Source organism: Pantherophis guttatus, chromosome 9, assembly GCF_059756535.1.
Source record: "Pantherophis guttatus breed Tessera chromosome 9, ASM5975653v1, whole genome shotgun sequence".
In the NCBI taxonomy this organism is placed as follows: domain Eukaryota; kingdom Metazoa; phylum Chordata; class Lepidosauria; order Squamata; family Colubridae; genus Pantherophis; species Pantherophis guttatus.
In genome coordinates, this window is record NC_142071.1 from 21,651,831 (window position 1) to 21,673,081 (window position 21,251).

Consider the following 21,251-nt stretch of genomic DNA (forward strand, 5'->3'; position numbering starts at 1 on the left):
TTTCACTACAAACACCTGTCTTAACTATTTTTGGGGGGGAAAAACACTGCTTGAATAAGTATCCCATTCTCCTTTACTTATACAAATGGCAACTTAAAATACTCAGAATTAGTCAGCATTGGTTAATATATAACACAGCCTAACAGATGTGTTGGGCTCAAGTGCCTTCATGCTCAGCCATCTAGAGCAGCAACAGTTAACCTTTTTGAGTTTGAGTGCCAAAACTGGAGCGCATGTCGTAGCGCCAGAACCCAGAAGAGAGCAGCTGGCTGATGCACATGCGTGTGGCAGTCAGCTGCTCTCATGGGTTCCATTGCACGCATGTGCACCGGACAGCTGATCTCTTCCGGGTTCCGCCAGCTGGTCTTTGCACAAAGACCAGCTATCCAGCGTGCATTCACGCGACAGAACCTAGAAGAGCAGCTGGCAACGGCACACGTGCCCACAGAGAGGGCTCTGTGTGCCACCTCTGGCACACGTGCATAGGTTTGCCATCACAGATCTAGAGGCAGTAGGTGGGGAACGTCTGGTTTAAAATGTAGGGTTACTCCTTCACTGAAAAACCTATCATATATTCCAGATTTATGGTATTCAATTTAAGGAAAAACGGCAGATTTCAAGCTAGAAGAAACAAAAAAGACTTTGGAGTAATGTTCATAAACTAATAGATTTGATCAATCAAACACCAAAGTTGCTATTTCTGGGGAAACAAAGTATTTCCACCAAAAGAAAAGTAATATTGTATATAATGCACATCATTAAAAAAAAGCAACAACAAGCAAATCATTTTTGGTACTTTCTATTAATGACAAACCAATACATCTTTGAAATAGTATAAAATGTGTATTCAATATAATCTTCCTAAGTAAGAAAACACTGTTATTCCACCACCACGTCTGCAAAATCAGTCCCCAGTATTGCACAAACAAAAATAACAAAGTAATTCAGAAGACCAAAATTGCAATGAAGATCTAGTAGTTCAATTACTAAAGCTTCTGTATTCAAATAGGAAAACCAAAAAAATATATTTAACAGCCATTTAATTATCAACCAGAAAAACAAGCAGAACAGCCTCATAACACTAGGAAAAGATCTGAGCAGAAGATGTTCAGCTATTAAACCAATTAATAGTTAACTCACTATGAAAAACTGCCATCTCCCTGGGGTTCCCTCTAATGATCACTGAATAACAAAAGCAAATAAAAGGCATCAGCATCGTAAGAAAAAAGTCAAGCTTGACACTTGGCAAATGTATGGACATAATCATGCAATTTTCTTGGCAATAACAGGAAGTACTTTACAGTGTCTTCCTCCCAATCATCTCTACAAGCCTGGTGATGCTTTGGTCTTTCATAGGAACATGGTGGCTCAGTGACTAAGACGCTGAGCTTGTTGATCGAAAGATCAGCAGTTCAGCGGTTCGAATCCCTAGTGCTGCATAACGGGGTGAGCTCCCGTTAGTTGTCCCAGCTTCTGCCAACCTAGCAGTTCGAAAGCACGTAAAAAATGCAAGCAGAAAAATAGGGACCACCTTTGGTGGGACGGGAACAGCGTTATGTGCGCCTTTGGTGTTTAGTCATGCTAGCCACATGACCACGGAAATGTCTTTGGACAGCACTGGCTCTTTGGCTTTGAAACAGAGGTGAGCACTGCCCCTTAGGGTCAGGAACAACTAGCACGTACAGTTGCAAGAAAAAGTATGTGAACCCCTTGGGATTACGTGGAGTTTTGCATGAATTGGTCATAAAATGTGCTCTGAACTTCATCTAAGTCACAACAATAGAAAAACACAGTCTGCTTAAAATAATATTACACAAACATTAGATGTTGCCATGGTTTAATGGAACATAACATGTAAACATTCACAGTGCAGGGAGAAAAAAGTATGTGAGCCCCTAGCCTAATGACTTCTCCAAGAGCTAATTGGAGCCAGGAGTGAGCCAACTTTGACTCCAATCAGTGTGATGATATTGGATGTGTTGCTGACAGCTGTCCTGCCCTTTAAAAACACACACCTGTTTTGGGTTTACTGGTTTCGAGAAGCACTGTCTGATGTGAACCATGCCTCGCAGAAAAGAGCTCTCAGAAGACCTACGATCAAGAATTGTTGACTTGCATGAAGCTGGAAAGGGTTACAAAAGTATCTCCAAAAGCCTTGATGTTCATGTGTCCACGGTAAGACAGACTCTACAAATGGAGAAAGTTTAGCACTGTTGCTACTCTCCCTAGGCGTGGTCGTCCTGTAAAAATGACTGCAAGAGCACAGCGCAGAATGCTTCATGAGGTAAAGAAGAATCCTAGAGTGTCAGCTAAAGACCTACAAAAATCTCTGGCACATGCTAACATTTTTGTTGACACATCTACAATAAGGAAAACATTAAACAAGAATGGAGTACATGGGAGGACACCACAGAGGAAGCCATTGCTGTCCAAAAAAAATATTGCAGCACATTTGAAGTTTGCAAAAGAGCACCTGGATGTTCCACAGCACTACTGGCAAAATATACTGTGGACAGATGAAACCAAAATTGAGTTGTTTGGGAAGAACACACAACACTATGTGTGGAGAAAAAAAGGCACAGCACACCAACATCAAAACCTCATCTCCACTGTAAAACATGGCAGAGGGAGCATCATGGTTTGGGGCTGCTTTGCTGCCTCAGGGCCTGGACAGATTGTTGTCATTGATGGGAAAATGAATTCCAGAGTTTATCAAGACATTTTGCAGGAAAACATACGACCATCTGTCCGCCAACTGAAGCTCCGCAGAGGATGGGTGATGCAAGAGGACAATGACCCAAAGCATACAAGTAATTCAACAAAAAAAATGGCTTCAACAGCACAGAGGAGTGGCCCAGTCAGAGTCCTGACCTCAACCCGATTGAAATGCTGTGGCATGACCTTAAGAGAGCGATTCACACCAGACATCCCAAAAATATTGCTACACTGAAACAGTTTTGTGAAGAGGAGTGGTCCAAAATTACTCCAGATCGTTGTGCAGGTCTGATCTGCAACTACAGGAAATGTTTGATTGAGGTTATTGCTGCCAAAGGAGGGTCAACCAGTTATTAAGTCCAAAGGTTCAGAGCACATTTTATGACCAATTCATGCAAAACTCCACGTAATCCCAAGGGGTTCACATACTTTTTCTTGCAACTGTATGTGTGAGGGGGAACCTTTACCTTTACTTTTATCCATGTACAAAAACAAGCCTAGACAAGATTAGCCAGAGAGATGCTCCTTAAGCAATCATCACAATAATGGTTGAGTGATATTCTGCATTGATAAGAGATAGTAAGCATACAAGTCTCCAACTAATATTCACATTACTCCAATTAGTCCACATTACTGCATAATTACAGCATTGTAATTTAAGCATTTTGAAAATTCTTCCTGCCCCACACCCAGACATAAAACTTATCATTTACAGATTTGAAATAAATAATGAGATCTATTCAATGAAAATATTTCTGCACTGAAAGGCTAGATGAGCCATTTTTTTTACATGGCATGCACCACTTCACAATATTATGGATGTCTTACATACACATACACAATATGAGTGCGCATACACACATATATACACATAAATATACTTTCCTTGCCCTATTTCACAAAGCAGACATATTGGAGAGAAAGGGATTATAAGAGAGTGAACAAGAACACAATGAGAGTACACTGGAGTGTTTGTGTAATGAACTCATGACTGTCAGGATTAACACACACTGCTTTCGATGTGTATTTTCCATTGTGTGCCTGCTTACTCTCTTGTAACCCCTTCCTCACCAATGAATGTAAATACAACATTAATTCCCTTCATGCCAATTATCACAGCATCAGAATGAATATTCCAAAGGGCAGGGGAGTGATTAGGAGGCAAAAAGCTGAAGGTGTGAAACTTATTACCACAGTCATGGCCACATGATTTCCTACTCAGTTTTGCTTAATGGAGGAGTTGTTGATCCCAACTGTGGTTACTAAGCAAGGACTACCTTAAATTCAAGTTGTCAGGATTTTCCAGGCTAGATTATTCCAATGCTAGTAATATATATGCTTGTAAAATTAATTTCCTCAAGGAGAGGGATCACATTTTGTGGATCATAGCTAAAGGGGAAATTAATGAAGCCTGAGAACCACTGCAGCATTATTGACAATAAATAATCACAAGCTATGCTATCTAAGATGATTTAATGGAACACACTCAGTAGGCACATCATCTTCCCCCTATATAGGGAGTGCATCCAAAAATGAAACATTTTATGATTTTCAGTTTATCAAGTAATGAAGGCATTTTTAAAAATTCTACGCATCTAAGGTCATTTAAGTAACTACAAGCAGAATGTACCCAGTAATATTGTTAATAATGCCTTACCATTGCATTGAGGGTCTCTTCCCAATCTGGTCTTTCACGGGGATGGATACTTCGTTGGAGCTCAGGCACAAAATCATCCTCTTCTGCATGTAAAGAGGACTTCATCATTCTTGAAGAAAAAGATGAACTCATAAATAAACTGAATCTTTTGAGTAAGTTAAACACTTTTAATAATTCTTAGTAATTCATAAGCCTTTATTGTTAGTCCCCAATATACCTTCTCAGGGCACAAATGCTTCTGTGGGCACCTTCCCAGGCCCATCAGCTCCCTGTTCCACCTGACTTTCCTATTTTTTTTTTTTAACCATTCCTTTAATTCCTTTAATTCCCAAGGAGCTGCTGATCCAGTTCTACAGAGGAATTATGGAGTCTGTCATCTGCACCTCTGTAACTATCTGGTTTGGCTCTGCAACCCAACAAGAGAGACACAGACTTCAGAGGATCATTAGAACTGCAGAAAAAACAATGGCTACCAACCTGCCTTCCATTGAGGACCTGTATACTGCACGAGTCAAAAAGAGGGCTGTGAAAATATTTACAGACCCCTCGCATCCTGGACATAAACTGTTTCAACTCCTACCCTCAAAATGACGCTATAGAGCACTGCACACCAGAACAACTAGACACAAGAACAGTTTTTTCCCGAATGCCATCACTCTGCTAAACAAATAATTCCCTCAACACAGTCAAACTATTCACTAAGTCTGCATTACTATTACTATTAATCTTCTCATCGTTCCTATCACCCATCTCCTCCCACTTATGACTGCATGACTGTAACTTTGTTGTTTGTATCCTTACAATTTATACTGATTGCTTCCTAGTATGATTCGATTCCTTATTTGTACCCATGACTATCATTAAGTGTTATACCTTATGATTCTTGACAAATGTATCTTTTCTTTTTATGTACACTTGAGAGAATATGCATCAAAGACAAATTCCTTGTGTGTCCAATCACACTTGGCCAATAAAAAATTCTACCTACCATGTTTCCCCTAAAATAAGTCCTCCCCCGAAAATAAACTCTCCCCTGAAAATAAACCCTCCTCGAAAATATTTAAACGCATGAGCAACCGGTCCCTGCCATTTCCTCTGGTTAGGGTTAGGGAGACAGAGCTGGAAATCAGGTAAGATGACAAGAGGAGCCCCATCTTGCTCCACACGCCCCAAAATAATAAGACCTCCCCGAAAATAAGGCCATGCGCTTATTTCATGGTTCAAAAAAATATAAGACAGGGTCTTATTTTCAGGGAAACACGGTATCTATTTTCTATCCTAAATTAACAGCAAGCTGGCTTGCTAAAAATAAAAAAGGCTGGCCTTCCCTTTCATCTTTATTTCCAATTATATTACTGAGTCCCAGAAGCAGGAGTGAAATGCTCCCAATTCGGACCGGATCGCCTGATCCGGTAGCGATGGCGGCGGGTGGTTCAGAGAACCGGTAGCAAAAATCCCTGCACTTCCCCCCCTCCCATGCCCAGCTGAGCCGCAAGATCATCAGAGGCTTTTTTTTTTAACTTTTAAAAGCATTTTTTCTATAACCTCTTCCAACAAAAAAATGCTTTTAAGAGTAAAAAAAAGCCTCTGTTGATCGCGTGGCTCAGCTGGGATTGTCAGAGGCTTTTCAAAGCATATTTTTCTACAACCTCTTGGCCGAAGGAGTGGTAAAAAAAATGCTTTGAAAAGTCTCTGACGATCCCAGCTGAGTTGTGCAATCGGCAGAGAGGTATTTTTTAAAAAGCCTCTCTGACGATCCCAGCTGAGTTGCCTGATCAGCAGAGGCTTTTCAAAGCATTAGAAAAAATACTTTGAAAAGTTAAAAAAAAAAAAAAGTTGGCCATGCCCACCCAATCACATTACACCCCCCATCAAGCCACAGAACCGGTAGTAACAAATTTTACATTTCACCCCCTCCCAGAAGCCTTCTGAGAAAATACAAAAAGATGTATTATTACAGTCCAGTCCATACTTTCTACAGAAGTATGTTTATCTATCGAAATAGGCAAAGATAAACCAGAGTTACAGATAGCCACACACATTGGGAAGTATAGTTTTCGACTTACAATCACAATTGAGGCCAACATTTTTGTTGCTTAAGTGAGAAAACTCATTGAGTTTTGCCCCAACTGTGACCTTTCTTGCCACAGTTGTAAAGTGAATCACTGCAGTTGGTAAGTGTTAGTTAGTTGTTAAATGAATCTGGCTTCCACATTGATTTTGCTTGTCAAAAGGGGATCACATGACCTTGGGACACAGAAACGGTCATAAAATCAGTTGCCAAGCAACTGAATTTTGATCACATGATCATGGGGATGTTACAAAGGTCATAAGTGTGAAAAACGGTCACAAGTCACTTTTTTCAGTGCTGTTGTAACTTTGAACGATCACTAAATGAACTGTTGTAAATTGAGGACTAGCTGTAACTATTTTATACCTGATATGTGTTCAATCCCTTTTAGCCTAGCTAGGTAGACCAGATAAGAAGCCTAACAAGGAGTATTTTACTAGCTATAACTTTACTGAAAGGGCTACATTAACAGAATCCTGCAACTTTGAACCTGTCCCTCCTGCCCTTCACTTTTACTCTCTCAAAAACTAGGAAGTGTCTCTTCTGAGAAGCTTCTGGAACCCTTCCTACTTTGGGCTCAAATTTTATCTGATGATTGTCTAAACTGCAGCTCTTCCTCCTGTCTCCCAAAGTCAATCCCATCTGCCATTCCAACCACATCCATCTTTTCAAAATGCCAAATGTGCCTATCACTTAACAGAGATGGGGTGTGGTGGCCCGTCAGCGGCCAGTGCAGCTAGTAGGTGATTCCGACAGCGAGGAGGCTGTTGGAGGCTGTTGCAGTGTGGTGCTGCGCCAGCAGCCTGTGCAGCTGGCACTCGAGTCAGACAATGAGGAGGCTGGAGAAGATGTGGTGCCAGGGGCGGGGATTCAACCAGGGCCTTCAGAACCTCCAGAAGCTCCCTTAAGTGAAGAGGATGAAGAGGAGCCGCCTCTTCTCAATGCACGGGTGCACAGAGCTGCCAAAAGGCAGGACTGGCTCCTCAGGAGGAAGTCTCCTCGAGAGTAAGGCTTGGGGCTAATTGGCCACTCCCTTACCCTATTTAAGGAGGAACGCCGACTGAAGCAATTTGCAGGGAACAATTCCGTTCACATACCTTCGTGTCTTGTCTTGCTTATCTTATCAGCTTCCTGCAAATTGCTTCTGGGCACTCTGCCAACCACAGTAAGCTTTCAGTATTATTCTTTGAATTCTTGGCGGCTGTTAATGCAGTTAATTAACAGCCGTTATTGTAAAAAACTGGTTTATTTAGTAAACTAAGGTTTGAATGGACTTTGTGTGTGCTGCGTTCTTTGGGGTCCGTAGCTGGGGCAGAACATGTGGATTCTTATCCTTTATCTTATCTCTGTCGTCGTTTTTCCCCCTCTTGGGTGCATTTGGGAGAGTTATACATAGCTAAGCTCTAGCTAGTGGCCTAGCAATATTGATAGTATATCGATAGTATCCTATTTAGATAGGAATGGTGCGGTGTCCTAGAGGTGGAACTCTCGCCTCACAATCAGGAGGCTGTGAGTTCGATCCTAGATAGAGGCAGGTATTTCTCTCTCTGGGCACAATGAGAATGTATCTGCTGAACAAAACTCCGCACTGGTGACAGGAAGGACATCCGGCCATTAAAACACTCTGTTAGCTCCATTCAGTTGCCCAGACTCCACCCCGCAAGGGATTATCATTAAAAAATGATGATGATGATGATGATGATGATGATGATGATGATGGTGATGGTGATGGTGATATAGATACCAATATTTTAGCACTTAGACTTATATAAAAGTATACATATATCTTTTCTATAATGTACACTATAATATAATGTATCTTTCCTTTTATGTACACTGAGAGCATATGCACCAATACAAATTCCTTGTGTGTCCAATCACACTTGGCCAATAAAAAATTCTATTCTATTCATATATAAGACTTCTACTACATACACCACTTTCTGAGCGGTTTACAGAGTCGGCATTTTGCCCCCAACAATCTGGGCCCTCATTTTACCAACCTCGGGAGGATGGAAGGCTGAGTCAACCTGAAGCCTTGTCAGGACTGAAAACAAAGTACTTCAAATATTACATCATTTCACTTGCTATTTAAGAATGGTTTTCCAAATAGATTTGCTAAAGAAGAGAAGTTGTTTCAGTAGCACTGAATAATTCATCTGTGATTAATCTAATTTAACCATGACATTATGCTAATTCGATCGTAATACTAGACCAGAAAGCTCTCAACTTGCCAGTAGTGGAACAACTAGGCTTTGTCCCATGTGAAATTATTCTGAAATTGCTATCTAAAACAGGACTTGTTGCTAATTTAATAATGTAAAAACCAGAGACATTTACCGACTTCAAAACCTGTTTTCAATTTATATTGTTGAATCTGAATTAATATGAGAGCATTGTGTTAAGGCAATCGGAAGGAGGAATTCTTGAAATAAGATATTAAAACCATTTTCTCATTTTCCTCCTTCTGATGTTTTTATCACTTTTCCCTTAGCTAATAATAATAATAATAATCCCAAAACAACTGGAGCATCATTTGAACACCATCGGCATTGACAAAATCACTCTCAGTCAATTGCAAAAGATAGCTTTACTTGGAATAGTTTACATTCCGCGACAATAACTTTTAACACCATCAAACATCGTCTGCCTATCCTGAGTTCCATTCTAGAAGTGAATAAAAATGCCAAATCCAATCTAAACATAAGGCTTACAGTGTGACCAACCATCATCATCATCATCATCATCATCATCATCGTTGTATGCTGCCTGAGTCTCGGGGAACCTAGGTGATTCAAGACAAAGAAAGTACAATAAAATCAATAAGAGATAAAGATATTAAGGGGTTAGGATACCACCATTTGACAGTCTCATTATGGAGGGAGAATGGCTCTTGGGACAGGGCAAATTAAATTTTGTACCACCTCATGGACAGAAGGAAACATGTACAGGAGGCAAAGTACACAAAATAATTGTTCAATTGTTTTATTTAATCCCCAAGAAGAAAAGGGGGTAGTTGTGGCCAGGGTGGATTTGATTGAAATCAAGTCGATTTAAATCATGATTTAAATCACTAGTAAAAAGACTTGATTTAAATTAACTCGATTTAAAATCATAATTTTCAAAGAGCAACTGTCATCTCTGTCCCGCAGCGGCTCCTCCTCTGACCTGCTGTCGACTCACCGATAGTCCCAATATTGCAGAATATACAGTCTCATGCTACATAACTAAGTTCCATTTCATGCTGAATAAGCTAAATTAATGTATCTTAAATAGAAAACTACCTTTAGATAGATTTTCACGTCAAAAGCATTTTTTTGAAATAAACTTAATAAAAGTAAAAAAAATCCGATTTAAATTTTAAAAAATCTGATCTTTTTTTTAAAAAAAATTAAAAAATCATCGATTTTTATCCACCCTGTTTATAGTCTCATGTACCGTTCCATCTCAGCTACAATCCTATGCAGTAAAATTAAATGTATAGAGACAACTGTAACTCTGATTAACATTTTAACTACTACACCACACTGCCCTCAATATAGGCAGTCCTCTACTTATGACTTATGACTCTAATGGAGTCTGGAATTTCCATCAGAAGTCACGACAGTCATAAATTGAGGCACCCCACACGACCAAACCCGATTCTACGAACTTTTCATGCAGCAGTCGTAAAATGAACCCCACAGTCAGAAAGCGAACACTGAGTAAATGTGTTGCTATGGGCAGGAATTTTTTGCTGGACTGGCCAGAAAGGCCAACTATCAGCAGAAAAGTTGTAAACTGGGGAAGGCTGCAACCAGCCACTGTGGTGACCATCAAAACTCTGGAACCTGTTTTCAAGTAGCCTTTGAGGGCTCCGCTGTAACCTCGAGCGATCATTAAGCAAGCAGTCGTTATGCAAGGACTACCTGCAAAAGTAAGAGATAATCCACCTGTGGCCTTTATAAAAGCAAACAGGGATTCTCAAGGTTATTTTTAAATAGAAAAATGTGGTTTTTTTTCCAGAAGATACAGAAGTGCGTCAGAGCCAGACAACTTGTCTTTCTAATCCCAAAGCCATGCTCATTAATTCATGGAGAAAGATTAAAAGGACAACCCTACTGAACAATACTCAATATTAATTATACCTCAAGTCTTTATGATGCAAGGCATGAAAGTTTTATAGTTTTATATTCCATTTAATCTTTATGGGGAAATGAGGTTATATTGCAGCAATAAATAAATAGCTTAGTTTTAGTTGACTACAAATCTTAGCTTGTATATAACCTAAGCTCAAACCACCTAATTTCCAGAGAAAAATTGTTATTAGCTATATACTTAGTTGCAATCCACTGCACCAAGTGCCCACCAGTGCAAAATTGACACCAATTTAGAAACTTATATTTCCCCTAAGCTACCTTCCCACGTAACACAATAAATAGATCTGTTCACTAAGAAGCTCTTATTTTTATCTGTGTATTTGATCCACAGCTGAAAATAAAAAAGAACGCAGTGATACAATACAAGGCAGTAGAATAAAAGAAGAAATTTAACATAGTTGAAAGACAAAAGTTAAAAAAGCATTAAAGGCTGTTTATCTTCTACGTAAGGCCTATGTAGCTAGTCCATTCAAACCCGGTACTTTCAGCAATCCCAACTAAATAGAATTTACCAATGTTCTTGGAAATCTCAGTCAACAATCCACTAGCAAAAAGCACATAACCTCAATTTCAAGTCAATATTTAGTAAGGAGAGGAAGCAGTTAAAAAGACAACCGAGTCTGGTATAAGGGTCAGAACAAAGCAGGTAAGACTTTGACATTCAGACTTGAACTGAGAAATTCAGAATATGAAAGGTTATTAAACTTTCCTGCCAACATAAACTTACCCCATATAAAGGATAAACTATTAAGTCCTGCTAATGAAAATACCCTTCTCTGCATAACGGGAGTTAATGGTGAAAAGATAATTAGGTACAGCAAAGGTCAGGAGCAAATTGTATATTTTTCTTAATTTTTTGTTTCTTCTAGGACAAGAGAGATTTAACAGATTAGTGCAAAATTATTTGGGGACAGCCTCCACTTTAAAACAGAAATCCTATACTGATTGAATGTCATAGAAAGGGTTGCCACTTTTTCACAACCGGCTCTCCTTATGCACAAAAAGGAAAAGTGAAATTAAAAACTTCTCTCCAATGGCATGTGTGAAAACTGTTTTGTTAGCAAAGAAGGATCGATACAGAGACCTATTGCAAACATTTAAGATCAAGAGTCGCTGACAACATTGAGCAAAGGCCAAAAGGATTTCAGTACAATCTTTCAATATTTCTCAGTTATGCTACTGAAAATTGTCCTAAGGACAAAATTAAAAAGAATTTCCAAAAATCACTCCGCCTATTGCAAACCCAATTTTAAAAAATGCTAGGGTACAAAACAGACCTTGGACACAAAAATACCCTGTTTCCCCTAAAATAAGACATCCCCTGATAATAAGCCCAATCGAGCTTTTGAGCACATGCGCTAAAATAAACCCCCCCGAAAATAAACCCTCCTTGAAAATATTGGTCCCCACCATTTCCTCTGGTTTCCTCATGTGCCCTAAAATAATAAGACCTCCCCGAAAATAAGGCCAAGCACTTATTTCAGGGTTCAAAAAAATATAAGACAGGGTCTTATTTTCGGGGAAACACGGTAATTTTACTAGAAAGGATGGTTGTATGATGTGTAGACTAGTAACTGACATGGTTGACACTGGCATAAGCCTTCGAGAAAAAAATACCCCTATTCCAAACTGAGTAGTGGTTGTAACCACAGTGACTTGATGCTTGTTATGCTGATGCTAAAGGAAAATAAAATAAAATAAGGAACAAGAATGGGCTGTCTTCCACAGAAAGTGAGATAATACAGAAAGCAAGTTGGGCCAATCTTCCTTAATGAGCAGGACCAATTTCTTTCAAGCGCCTTGTTTGCTTTTCAAAGTGTGGGGAAATCTTCAAAACTATACAGAAAACTGTCCATTCCACGAAACGGATGGCTAACTGAGAAATAACATACATCAATATAAAACTGCAGGCTGTATAAACTATAGAAATATAAAATTGTGATAAATAATTCCTGAACCTTCTAGACCAGGGGTCTCCAACCTTGACAACTTTAAGCCTGGAGGACTTCAACTCCCAGAATTCCCCAGCCAGCAGAGCTACCTATCCTAGGTAGAGGCAGATATTTCTCTCTCTGGGCACACTGAGAATATATCTGCTAAACAAAACTGCGCATTGGCGACAGGAAGGGCATCCGGCCATTAAAACACTCCGCTAGCTCCATTCAGTTGCTCAGACTCCACCCCGCAAGGGATTATGGGGTTAAAAGATGATGATGATGATGACTTTGGCTAATGAATTTGGTTAGCCTAACAACAGGGAGTGCTGGGAATGCCAACGGTAAGCGATATGGTCATGTGACATCACGCTATGTGACTGCATCACTTAACAACAGAAATTCCAATGCCAATTACCGTCGTAAATCAAGGATTACCTATAACAATATGATGACTTTCGCTGTGTCTCACTTCTCCCATCTGTTAATGCTGTTGCTGTATTTATCACACCTTAAGAGTTATAACGTTAATGACATGCACTAGATAATTTAAGTTATTTTGGCAACTTTCAACAGATGGTACTACAGACACTTCTTTTAAAAGTGTGGAAATCAGTCGCTCAAGTTTATTCTAGTATTATGCTGTCTGTTCAGTTGAATCAAACAGCTCCCATGTAAAATGTCTACAGTTCTGCTGAATTATGTCACTCCTACAAAGCAGCAATTCTAGCAAAAAAGGAAAACACTGCAGAAATTTCAAAGTAAAAAAAATCCTCTTCCTATTTCTATCTGGAGGATTAAGGTATATTTATCGAAACTGTTATTGTTCTACTGCTCCTAAGATTTATCTGAGTTGAGTTTCCTTAATATTTCCACTCATTTTATTACAGAAATCCTTCGTTTTAACATTTTAACACACATCCCAAGGTTTAATTCTACTGTCCATGCAATACAGGTCACAAAAAACCCCACTGTTCTTCAGATGTGATAATCACGCAAGTAATAAAGTAAATAAATATTAGAGTGATCATTTCCTGAAAGCCTAGAGGCAAAACAGTTTGAATAAATACACAGGCTGAACTATTTCTTACCTGTTTCCTTTTATGATTACTGATGCAGTTATTGTTCCAAATGATGGTCCTGCATAAATCTTTATGAAACACACACTCTGCATTAGAAGCATAATTGCCAGCAACTCTAGAAAAGTAATTATAAAAGAACGAGGCCTTTTTTGCTGTCTTAATAAATCCCCGATTCTAGAAGATTAAAAAATTATAGAATCTCCCAATGTCAACCCTAAAACACTAATGTGTATTATTTTATAGCATACCCCTACTAATGAGACTCTTGGAAGGAAGGAATAATTTATTTGGCAATATTAGTCTTTGGGGAATGCATTTATAAGCTTACAATGTTTATTCTCTTTCATTTATTTGGAACAAAGAACAAGTGCCTATACTGATGTACTATGGGGAGAGCTCCCCAGAATCCACAATTTATCATTTCAAGTTTTTAAAATTTGGGTCAGCCTTCCCCTGGTAGCATCTTGGCAGCCCAACTATTGATACTTAGGAGTTACGTGTCACTTTTTCTTTTTTAAAAAGTGGAGAGGTTAAAACAAATATCCAATGCCCAAAACTGCAGTTACAATAATAGAACACATATGAAATACAGCAATTTACAATATTAGGCAACTCAAAAACTTGGTGATTTATTTCCTGTAGAAGACAACAAAATTTCAGAGACTCTGGAACTGGAAGGACAGTCCTTTCAGCTGAAAGTACAGGTGTACAGAGTGGGCAAGGCTGTCACACATGCGATGTTGTGCTTCACAATTATACTTAAGCCACTGAAACTGTCATCTATAAACTAAACCTGAATGGAACAAAATGAAGTAAAAAGACAATGTCTTACTGAAAAGCCATGATTTAAATCTCTCCTCAACATTTATGGTACATCAACTTCATGCTGCATAGGATCTAGCTCTTCAGAACAATCATTATCGTCTTTTTAATGACCCCATAATCCCTTGCAGGGAGGAGTCTGGGCAATTGAATGGAGTTGAGTGTTTACTGGCCCGATGCCATTCCTGTCGCCAATGTGGAGTTATAGTCAGCAGATATATTCTCATTGTGCCGAGAGAGAGAAATATGTGCCTCTACCTAGGATTGAACTCACAGCCTCCTGATTGTGAGGCGAGAGTTCCAGCTCTAGGCCACCGCACCACTCTAGAACAATACCAGAATAAAACCTAAATTTGCTGTCCTCTTCTGGGAGTTACTTGTTCAAAAAGATTAACCTGTTTAACTATAATTTAAAAATAAAAAATGCTTAAGAAAAAACTGTTTCCAGATGGCAGGTCCATCCATATAGTTTACCAAGCACACAGCAAGCAGGTAAGAATACTCAAATTACATTATCCTGAATATATTTTCTTAATATGGCATGTATGCGTGCGCACACGTACACACAATATCTATATACACATATATGCATCAGATCTTGTCAGCTCCAAAAATGTTTTGGTAACCAAAAATCTTTTTCTCTGCTAGACGTAGCAAAAAGCATGAAGTTGAGGGTATTATTTCATAGAAAAGTTACATTTTATACCTTTCCTCTTGTTCGGTTAGCTGTCACACAGAACACGCTGTACAAAACTAAAGATGAATTTTAAATCACCCTTTGGCATCTCAGAATGAAAATCAAATTCTGCACCATTCAGACTTCGATCAGTTTGAAGTCTGTTGAAACTATCTTCCATAAAACAAGGAGCATGACTATTTAATCAAACCTGTTTCATTCCACTGTAGTTTAGAAAATTGCTGACTTCCTATTTATTAATCTGAACACAATTAACAGTGAAAAAAAAGGCATGTTTTATTAATATTCCTATACAGATTGGGGAGGACGGATTGTTTCAGAAACATTTTTCAGCCTTAACTATGAACCTCAAAAGTTCCAAAAGCTTGAATGAAAAAAGGTTTATTGAATTTATTTTTATTTATTTTATTTGTATACCACCCTTCTCCCGAAGGACTCAGGGCGGTGTACAGCCTGATTAAAAGCACAAGGACAGACAAAATTTAAAAATTATTAAAATTATTAAATCAGCTTTTATAATTCCCATCTTTTACCAAAAATCCGTGCATCCTCCTAAATTACCATTTAGCACAAAGTATATGAGCTGAAACAACGCTGACATAAAGAGGATTTCAGAAGCACGAGGCCTCATTTCATTCCAAGCTCAGTGTTGTGGGCCGCCAGCGGCCTGCGCGGATTGTTGCTGATCCCGACAAGGAGGAGGCTGGTGTGGTGTCACACCAGCAGCCTGTGCAGCCAGCGCTCGAGTCGGACAGCGAGGAGGCTGAAGAAGAGGTGGTGCCAGAGGCAGGGATTCAGCCAGGGCCTTCGGAGCCCCCAGAGGCTCCTTTAAGTGAAGAGGATGAAGTGGAGGAGCCTCTTCTCAATGCACGCAGAGCTGCCAAAAGGCAGGAGTGGTTACTCAGGAGGAGGTCTTCTCAAGAGTAAGGCTTGGGGCTAATTGGCCATTCCCTTAGCCTATTTAAGTTTGCACAGAGCTTCTAAAAAGCTGCAGGAAACAACGTATGTTCGTTCGTTCGCTGATCATTGAGTTTGGATTTTCTCTGCAAACTTTGCTTCTGGGCTATCTGCCAACTCTTGTAAGACTCTATCTTATCTGTGGAATTTCGGGCAGGTTGTTAAGAATGTTTTATTAACAGCCTGCATTTGCAAAAGACTGCGTTTTGAAGTAAACTGAGTTTTGTTCGGAGTTTGTGTGTGCTGCGTTCTTTGGGATCCATAGCTGGGGCAGAACACTCAGCCAATTGCGTTCCAGGACCAATGCATAACCAAAATTGTCACGTAAAATCAATTCTACTTATAAACTGACTTTTCCATACTACTCAATTTAATACAAAGGAAAATCACCATTCAAATGCAACCTATGTGATATTTGTGTGTTTAAGTCTCTAAGATGTGATATTTGGACATGGACACAGTTTGACATATTCAAGTCAAACACCCGCTGAATACAGTATTTTATGAAGAAAAAGGAAATTTAACATTACTTCACGCAGCTGGGCAAGGAAAAGTACAGAGTCCTCAATTTACAACAATTCGTTTCATACCGAAGGTACAACAGCACTGAAAAAAGTGACTTATGATCATTTTTCACACTTATGACCGTTGCAGCATCCCCATGGTCAGATAATTGACAACTGGTTCATATTTATGACGATTGAAGTGTTCTGGCATCATACGATCCCCTTTTATGACCTTCTGATAAGCAAAATAAATGGAAAATCCAGATTCACTTAACAATCAAGTTAAGTGCAGTTGTTAATTTAACAACTGCAGTGATTCACATAAGAAATGTAGCAAGAAGTCATAAAATGGAGCAAAACGCACTTAACAAATTTCTCACTAATTGTGGTCATAAGTCGAGAACTATCTGTCATTACTTCTGCATGGATGAGAACCCAACACGGAGAAAGCAAAGGGCAAATAATGTTTCAGCATCAAGTCAATCACAGCGAAACATAGAGATCACGACGGAGCATATTCAGTGGAAATTAAGAAGAAAATTAAGGTCAACAAATCTGGGCAGCATGTCAAGGTCAAAAGGTATATTATAAAATATTTATCAATAATATTGTATAGTTGACTTGCCTGCTGTACATAAACTATTTAGCAAAAAATAGCCCTTTCAATAGTTTCAGTTCACCTATTCTTTTTTTAAAAAAGGCTAATATTTTTCTTTTCTTTTCTTTTACATTTTAGAAGTACCGTTCAGGAAGAGTGGCAGATTGTTTTACTTAGACAAACTGTATTTAAATACCGCATTTGATATTTTTGACCTAAATAAGCTTTTTAGCATTATCCCACTGGCATAAACAAGCATCACTTTAAAAGCTGTTCTCTCGTACAGTTTTCAAATCAAGCTGTGAATTGTCCATTTGTGCAAATAAAAAGCTAAAAACCGGGAGGCCGTGAGTTCTAGTCTTCTAGTTCTGCCTTAGCCCTGAAAGCCAACTGGGTGACCAGTCACTCTCTTTCAACCCAACCACCTCAGAGGATTGTTGTGGGGATAGCAGCAGTAGGGTGTGTTGGATATGTTCGCCCCTTTCAGTTATAATAAAAGCATAAGGTAAAGGTAAAGGTTCCCCACACACATATGTGCTAGTCGTCCCTGACTCGAAGGGGCAGTGCTCATCTCCGTTTCAAAGCCAAAGAGCCAGTGATGTCCGAAGACGTCTCTGTGGTCATGTGGCTAGCATGACTAAACGCCAAAGGCGCACGGAACACTGTTACTTTCCCACCAAAGGTGGCCCCTATTTTTCTACTTGCATTTTTTATGTGCTTTCGAACTGCTAGGTTGGCAGAAGCTGGGACAAGTAACGGGAGCTCACCCTGTTACACGGCACTAGGGATTCAAACCGCTGAACTGCCGACCTTTTGATCGACAAGTTCAGTGTCTTAGCCACTGAGTCACCGCGTCCCTTAAGTAAAAATAAATAATAAAAAAATAAAAGCATAAAAGCATACTATTATAGTAAAAGTAACAAATGGATTCAAATAAATACATACAGTAAATAAAATGTTCTAGGTTCATTATTTTTATTAACAGCCACACAAGCAGCAAAATGTCAACTTACTTACCAAAAGTAAGTCGACCTAAAAATAAGTGAAAGTAGAAAAGTTTCAGGCCCTTTTGTCTGATTGCAAATAATTGTTGTGGTATGAAAGGCCCAAGAACTTACATAACCTCAGGCACTGAATTTAAATATTACACTTTCATATGCAAAACGGTCTCTTTTAAGTAATTATAGAAATTTCTTAATATTCCTAGGTTAATAAAAAAGAGAAATGACTTCAGTAATTCTGAACTATTTTTAGCTGACCCATCAGATTATTTGAAAACCAAACTTTTGTCCTTACCTGTAATATGCAGCTATCTTTTCTCCTTCCCACTTCCCTGAACTTCCGATCACAGCCTCTCCTTCCGATCACAGCCAGGAATCCCTTTCTACTCTTTTCCCATGTCTCAATCTGCACACGCCTTTCCCTGAACTGCTTAACATATCTGATCTTATATGTCCATCCCACAAGCTTGGCAAAGCAAGGAGCTCTTTCTTTTCTTAGCTTGCAAGAGCTACCTATCATTAAAAAAAAAAAATCATTAAATAATCATTAGGGAAGTGAAACCAAATAATAAGAAAGGAAGTACCAAGCAACTTCTATTTAAAATTTCAATTCCGAAGAACAAAGGGCATCAGATTGACGGTATAAAGTTATAAGCTCTTAATTATGTGTTGCTTGTGTAAAGCCATTACTTCACGTATTAGCAAATCTAACAGAAATATTTTCACAACCCTATGTGATGTATGAACCACACCCAATCATAGGGATCAAAATTAATTGTGTCCAAGTTTAAAATAAGACTTTATGGGTTTAAGGATGAGCATATTCTATACCAGGTGTCAGCAACCTGTGGCTCCGGAGCCGCATGCGGCTGTTTGGGCCCTCTGCTGTGGCTCCATGTCAAGTGATCCCACCACTGGCTGGCCCCGCTCCTCTCCCTCCCCTTCCAATCACTCTTTGCCTGGCCTGAGAAGGTAAGGACGAGGGTGGGGGATGGAGAAGCGGCCAGGGCAGAGACAGCAAGATAGAGAGAGAGTGGGGGAGAGAGAGACACAGAGAGATACAGAGAGAGGGGGGGGAGAAAGGGAAAGAGGGAGGGGGAGAGAAAGAGATGTCAAAAGGGGTTTTTTGATTCCCGGTGTTTAACAACCGGTTCTCTGTCCTAATGACTGGCTGGGTAGGCGTGGCTGGGGGGGGTCATGTGACGGGTGAAAGTGAGTGACGTCGAGTTGGCCACACCCATCCAGGTTTTGTGGCTCCCGGTGTTTCCTTTTCTGTGGGAAATGGGTCCAAATGGCTCTTTTGAGTGTTTAAGATTGCAGACCCGTTCTATACTTTCACCACAGAAAGTACCTTTAACCATGAGCAGATTTTCATATTACAGATCCCTGTTCAAATTCCACAACAACCACCTAAGAGAATAACAGAATGGGAAAGGACTGTGGAGGTCTTCTAGTCCAACCCCGCAAAAGCATCGCCGTTGTCTCTACGCTACAGACACTTCACATATTTTATTTGGTGCCTCTCGCCCAGCTTCCATTTTGTAAAAGTAACCTGGCTTGCTAGTCTAATGAAAGAAAATGAATGTCAACAGGAATCCGTATTATGTATCTGCAAGCACGACAGTATTACAGATTTAATGGGCTGGATCCAAATTTGGCCTTTCAAGAACAGAAGGGTTTCTATTTAGATAAAAAGTCAGCTCCCAGGTAGCCATCTCACTAGTAGAGAAAAGGAAAAAGGAAAAAAATGCAATTTTTGCTAATTCACACCTCCCCAGGAGTTCCTTCTACCTCCCCACAAAATCAGCTTTGGACTTTTGATGTCTACTCTGGAGTAAGAGGGAAAGCCTCTGTTAGAACTCTAAAGGAAAGAGGAAATCAATGAAAATATCTTTCCTTTTTGCTAGCAGGAGCTACTGCTGGCAGAATGATTACAAATCCAGTTCCTTTTCTCCTTGTACTTTTATGGAAAGCCTCTACAGAGATGTAATACCGTGTTTCTCCAAAAAGACAACCCACCTTGAAAAGAAGCCCTATCACGTTTTTGAGCACGTGCAATCAAATTAAGCCCCAACTACAAAATTAGCCCTAATTATAAGACCCTGCCCACCCCAGGGTGCAGGGGATGGGGAGAGGCATATAGGTAAAAGGATGGGGATTGGGGGGTGGAGCTGCCTTACTTACCAGGCCTCGCACACCCCGACACCTGCCCCACCTTCTGAAGCCGCTTGCCACCACTCGCATGCATCACCCTGGCCTCCGTTTCGCCTTCAGATGCCTGCTGGCATCTGTTATCTGCAGCTGATAACAGCGTTATCGATCCGGTGCTCTGTTATCAGCTGCAGATGCCTTCCGGCAGGCATCTAAAAGCAAAAAGGAGGCCGGGAAATGTGTGCGAGTGATGGCAAGCGGCTGCAGAAGTGGGCCAGCAGCGGAGTCCTGCTGGGCAGGGCCGTCGGTACCACCGCCGCGAGGTGAGTCAATAATTAGAACCCTCCAAAAAGAAGGCATAGCCATTTTTTCGAAAGAAAGGGATCGAAAGAAAATAAGACACGGCCTTCTTTTTGGAGAAACACGGTAGTGACAGATATAATATGCAAAAGGCAACCCTGGGATACACTGCAAGACAAATCACACTGATCTTACTCTTGCAATATCAGATGAGCATGTGGCACGACATGGGAATCCCTTCAAAACTGCAAAGGGTTTTTACACCTTTATTTAAATCGACGCTGAGAATCGCTTGAAGTTTGCAGCAGCCCTGTAAAAGATCAAAAAATTTCCATGTCCACCTTTTTCAGTACTACCCAGGGATACAAAAATACTAAACCAACCACTGTAAGAATAGATTCTGCCATTGCTTATGTCTATAGGACAGAAGGCAGGTAAGTAATGCAATTGGGGAATGAAGGACGCCACTTAGACAAAGGCTGTGCATTCTGGGAAGAAAAAGCATAATCAAATAGCTACACCTTTTCACCAATAAAAACTTATCCATATTCTTGTGTAATACTTTTTATAAGTGTATGTGTATGTATACTAAAATAACAATTCCATTCATATGCAACATAG

At 39.8% G+C, this 21,251-nt stretch overlaps 1 protein-coding gene across 4 annotated transcripts in view; it reads right to left on the minus strand.

Moving 5' to 3' along the window:
• ARHGAP32 (Rho GTPase activating protein 32) overlaps positions 1-21,251 on the minus strand; it is a 196,568-nt gene that overhangs the window by 133,976 nt on the left and 41,341 nt on the right. For all 4 annotated transcript variants that reach the window (XM_034421953.3, XM_087875674.1, XM_087875673.1 and 1 more), the window contains exon 2: positions 4,373-4,481. In XM_034421953.3, the coding sequence (XP_034277844.1) occupies positions 4,373-4,480 (108 nt within the window). In that variant the 5' untranslated portion in view covers position 4,481. The remainder of the gene's footprint in view (positions 1-4,372; positions 4,482-21,251) is intronic.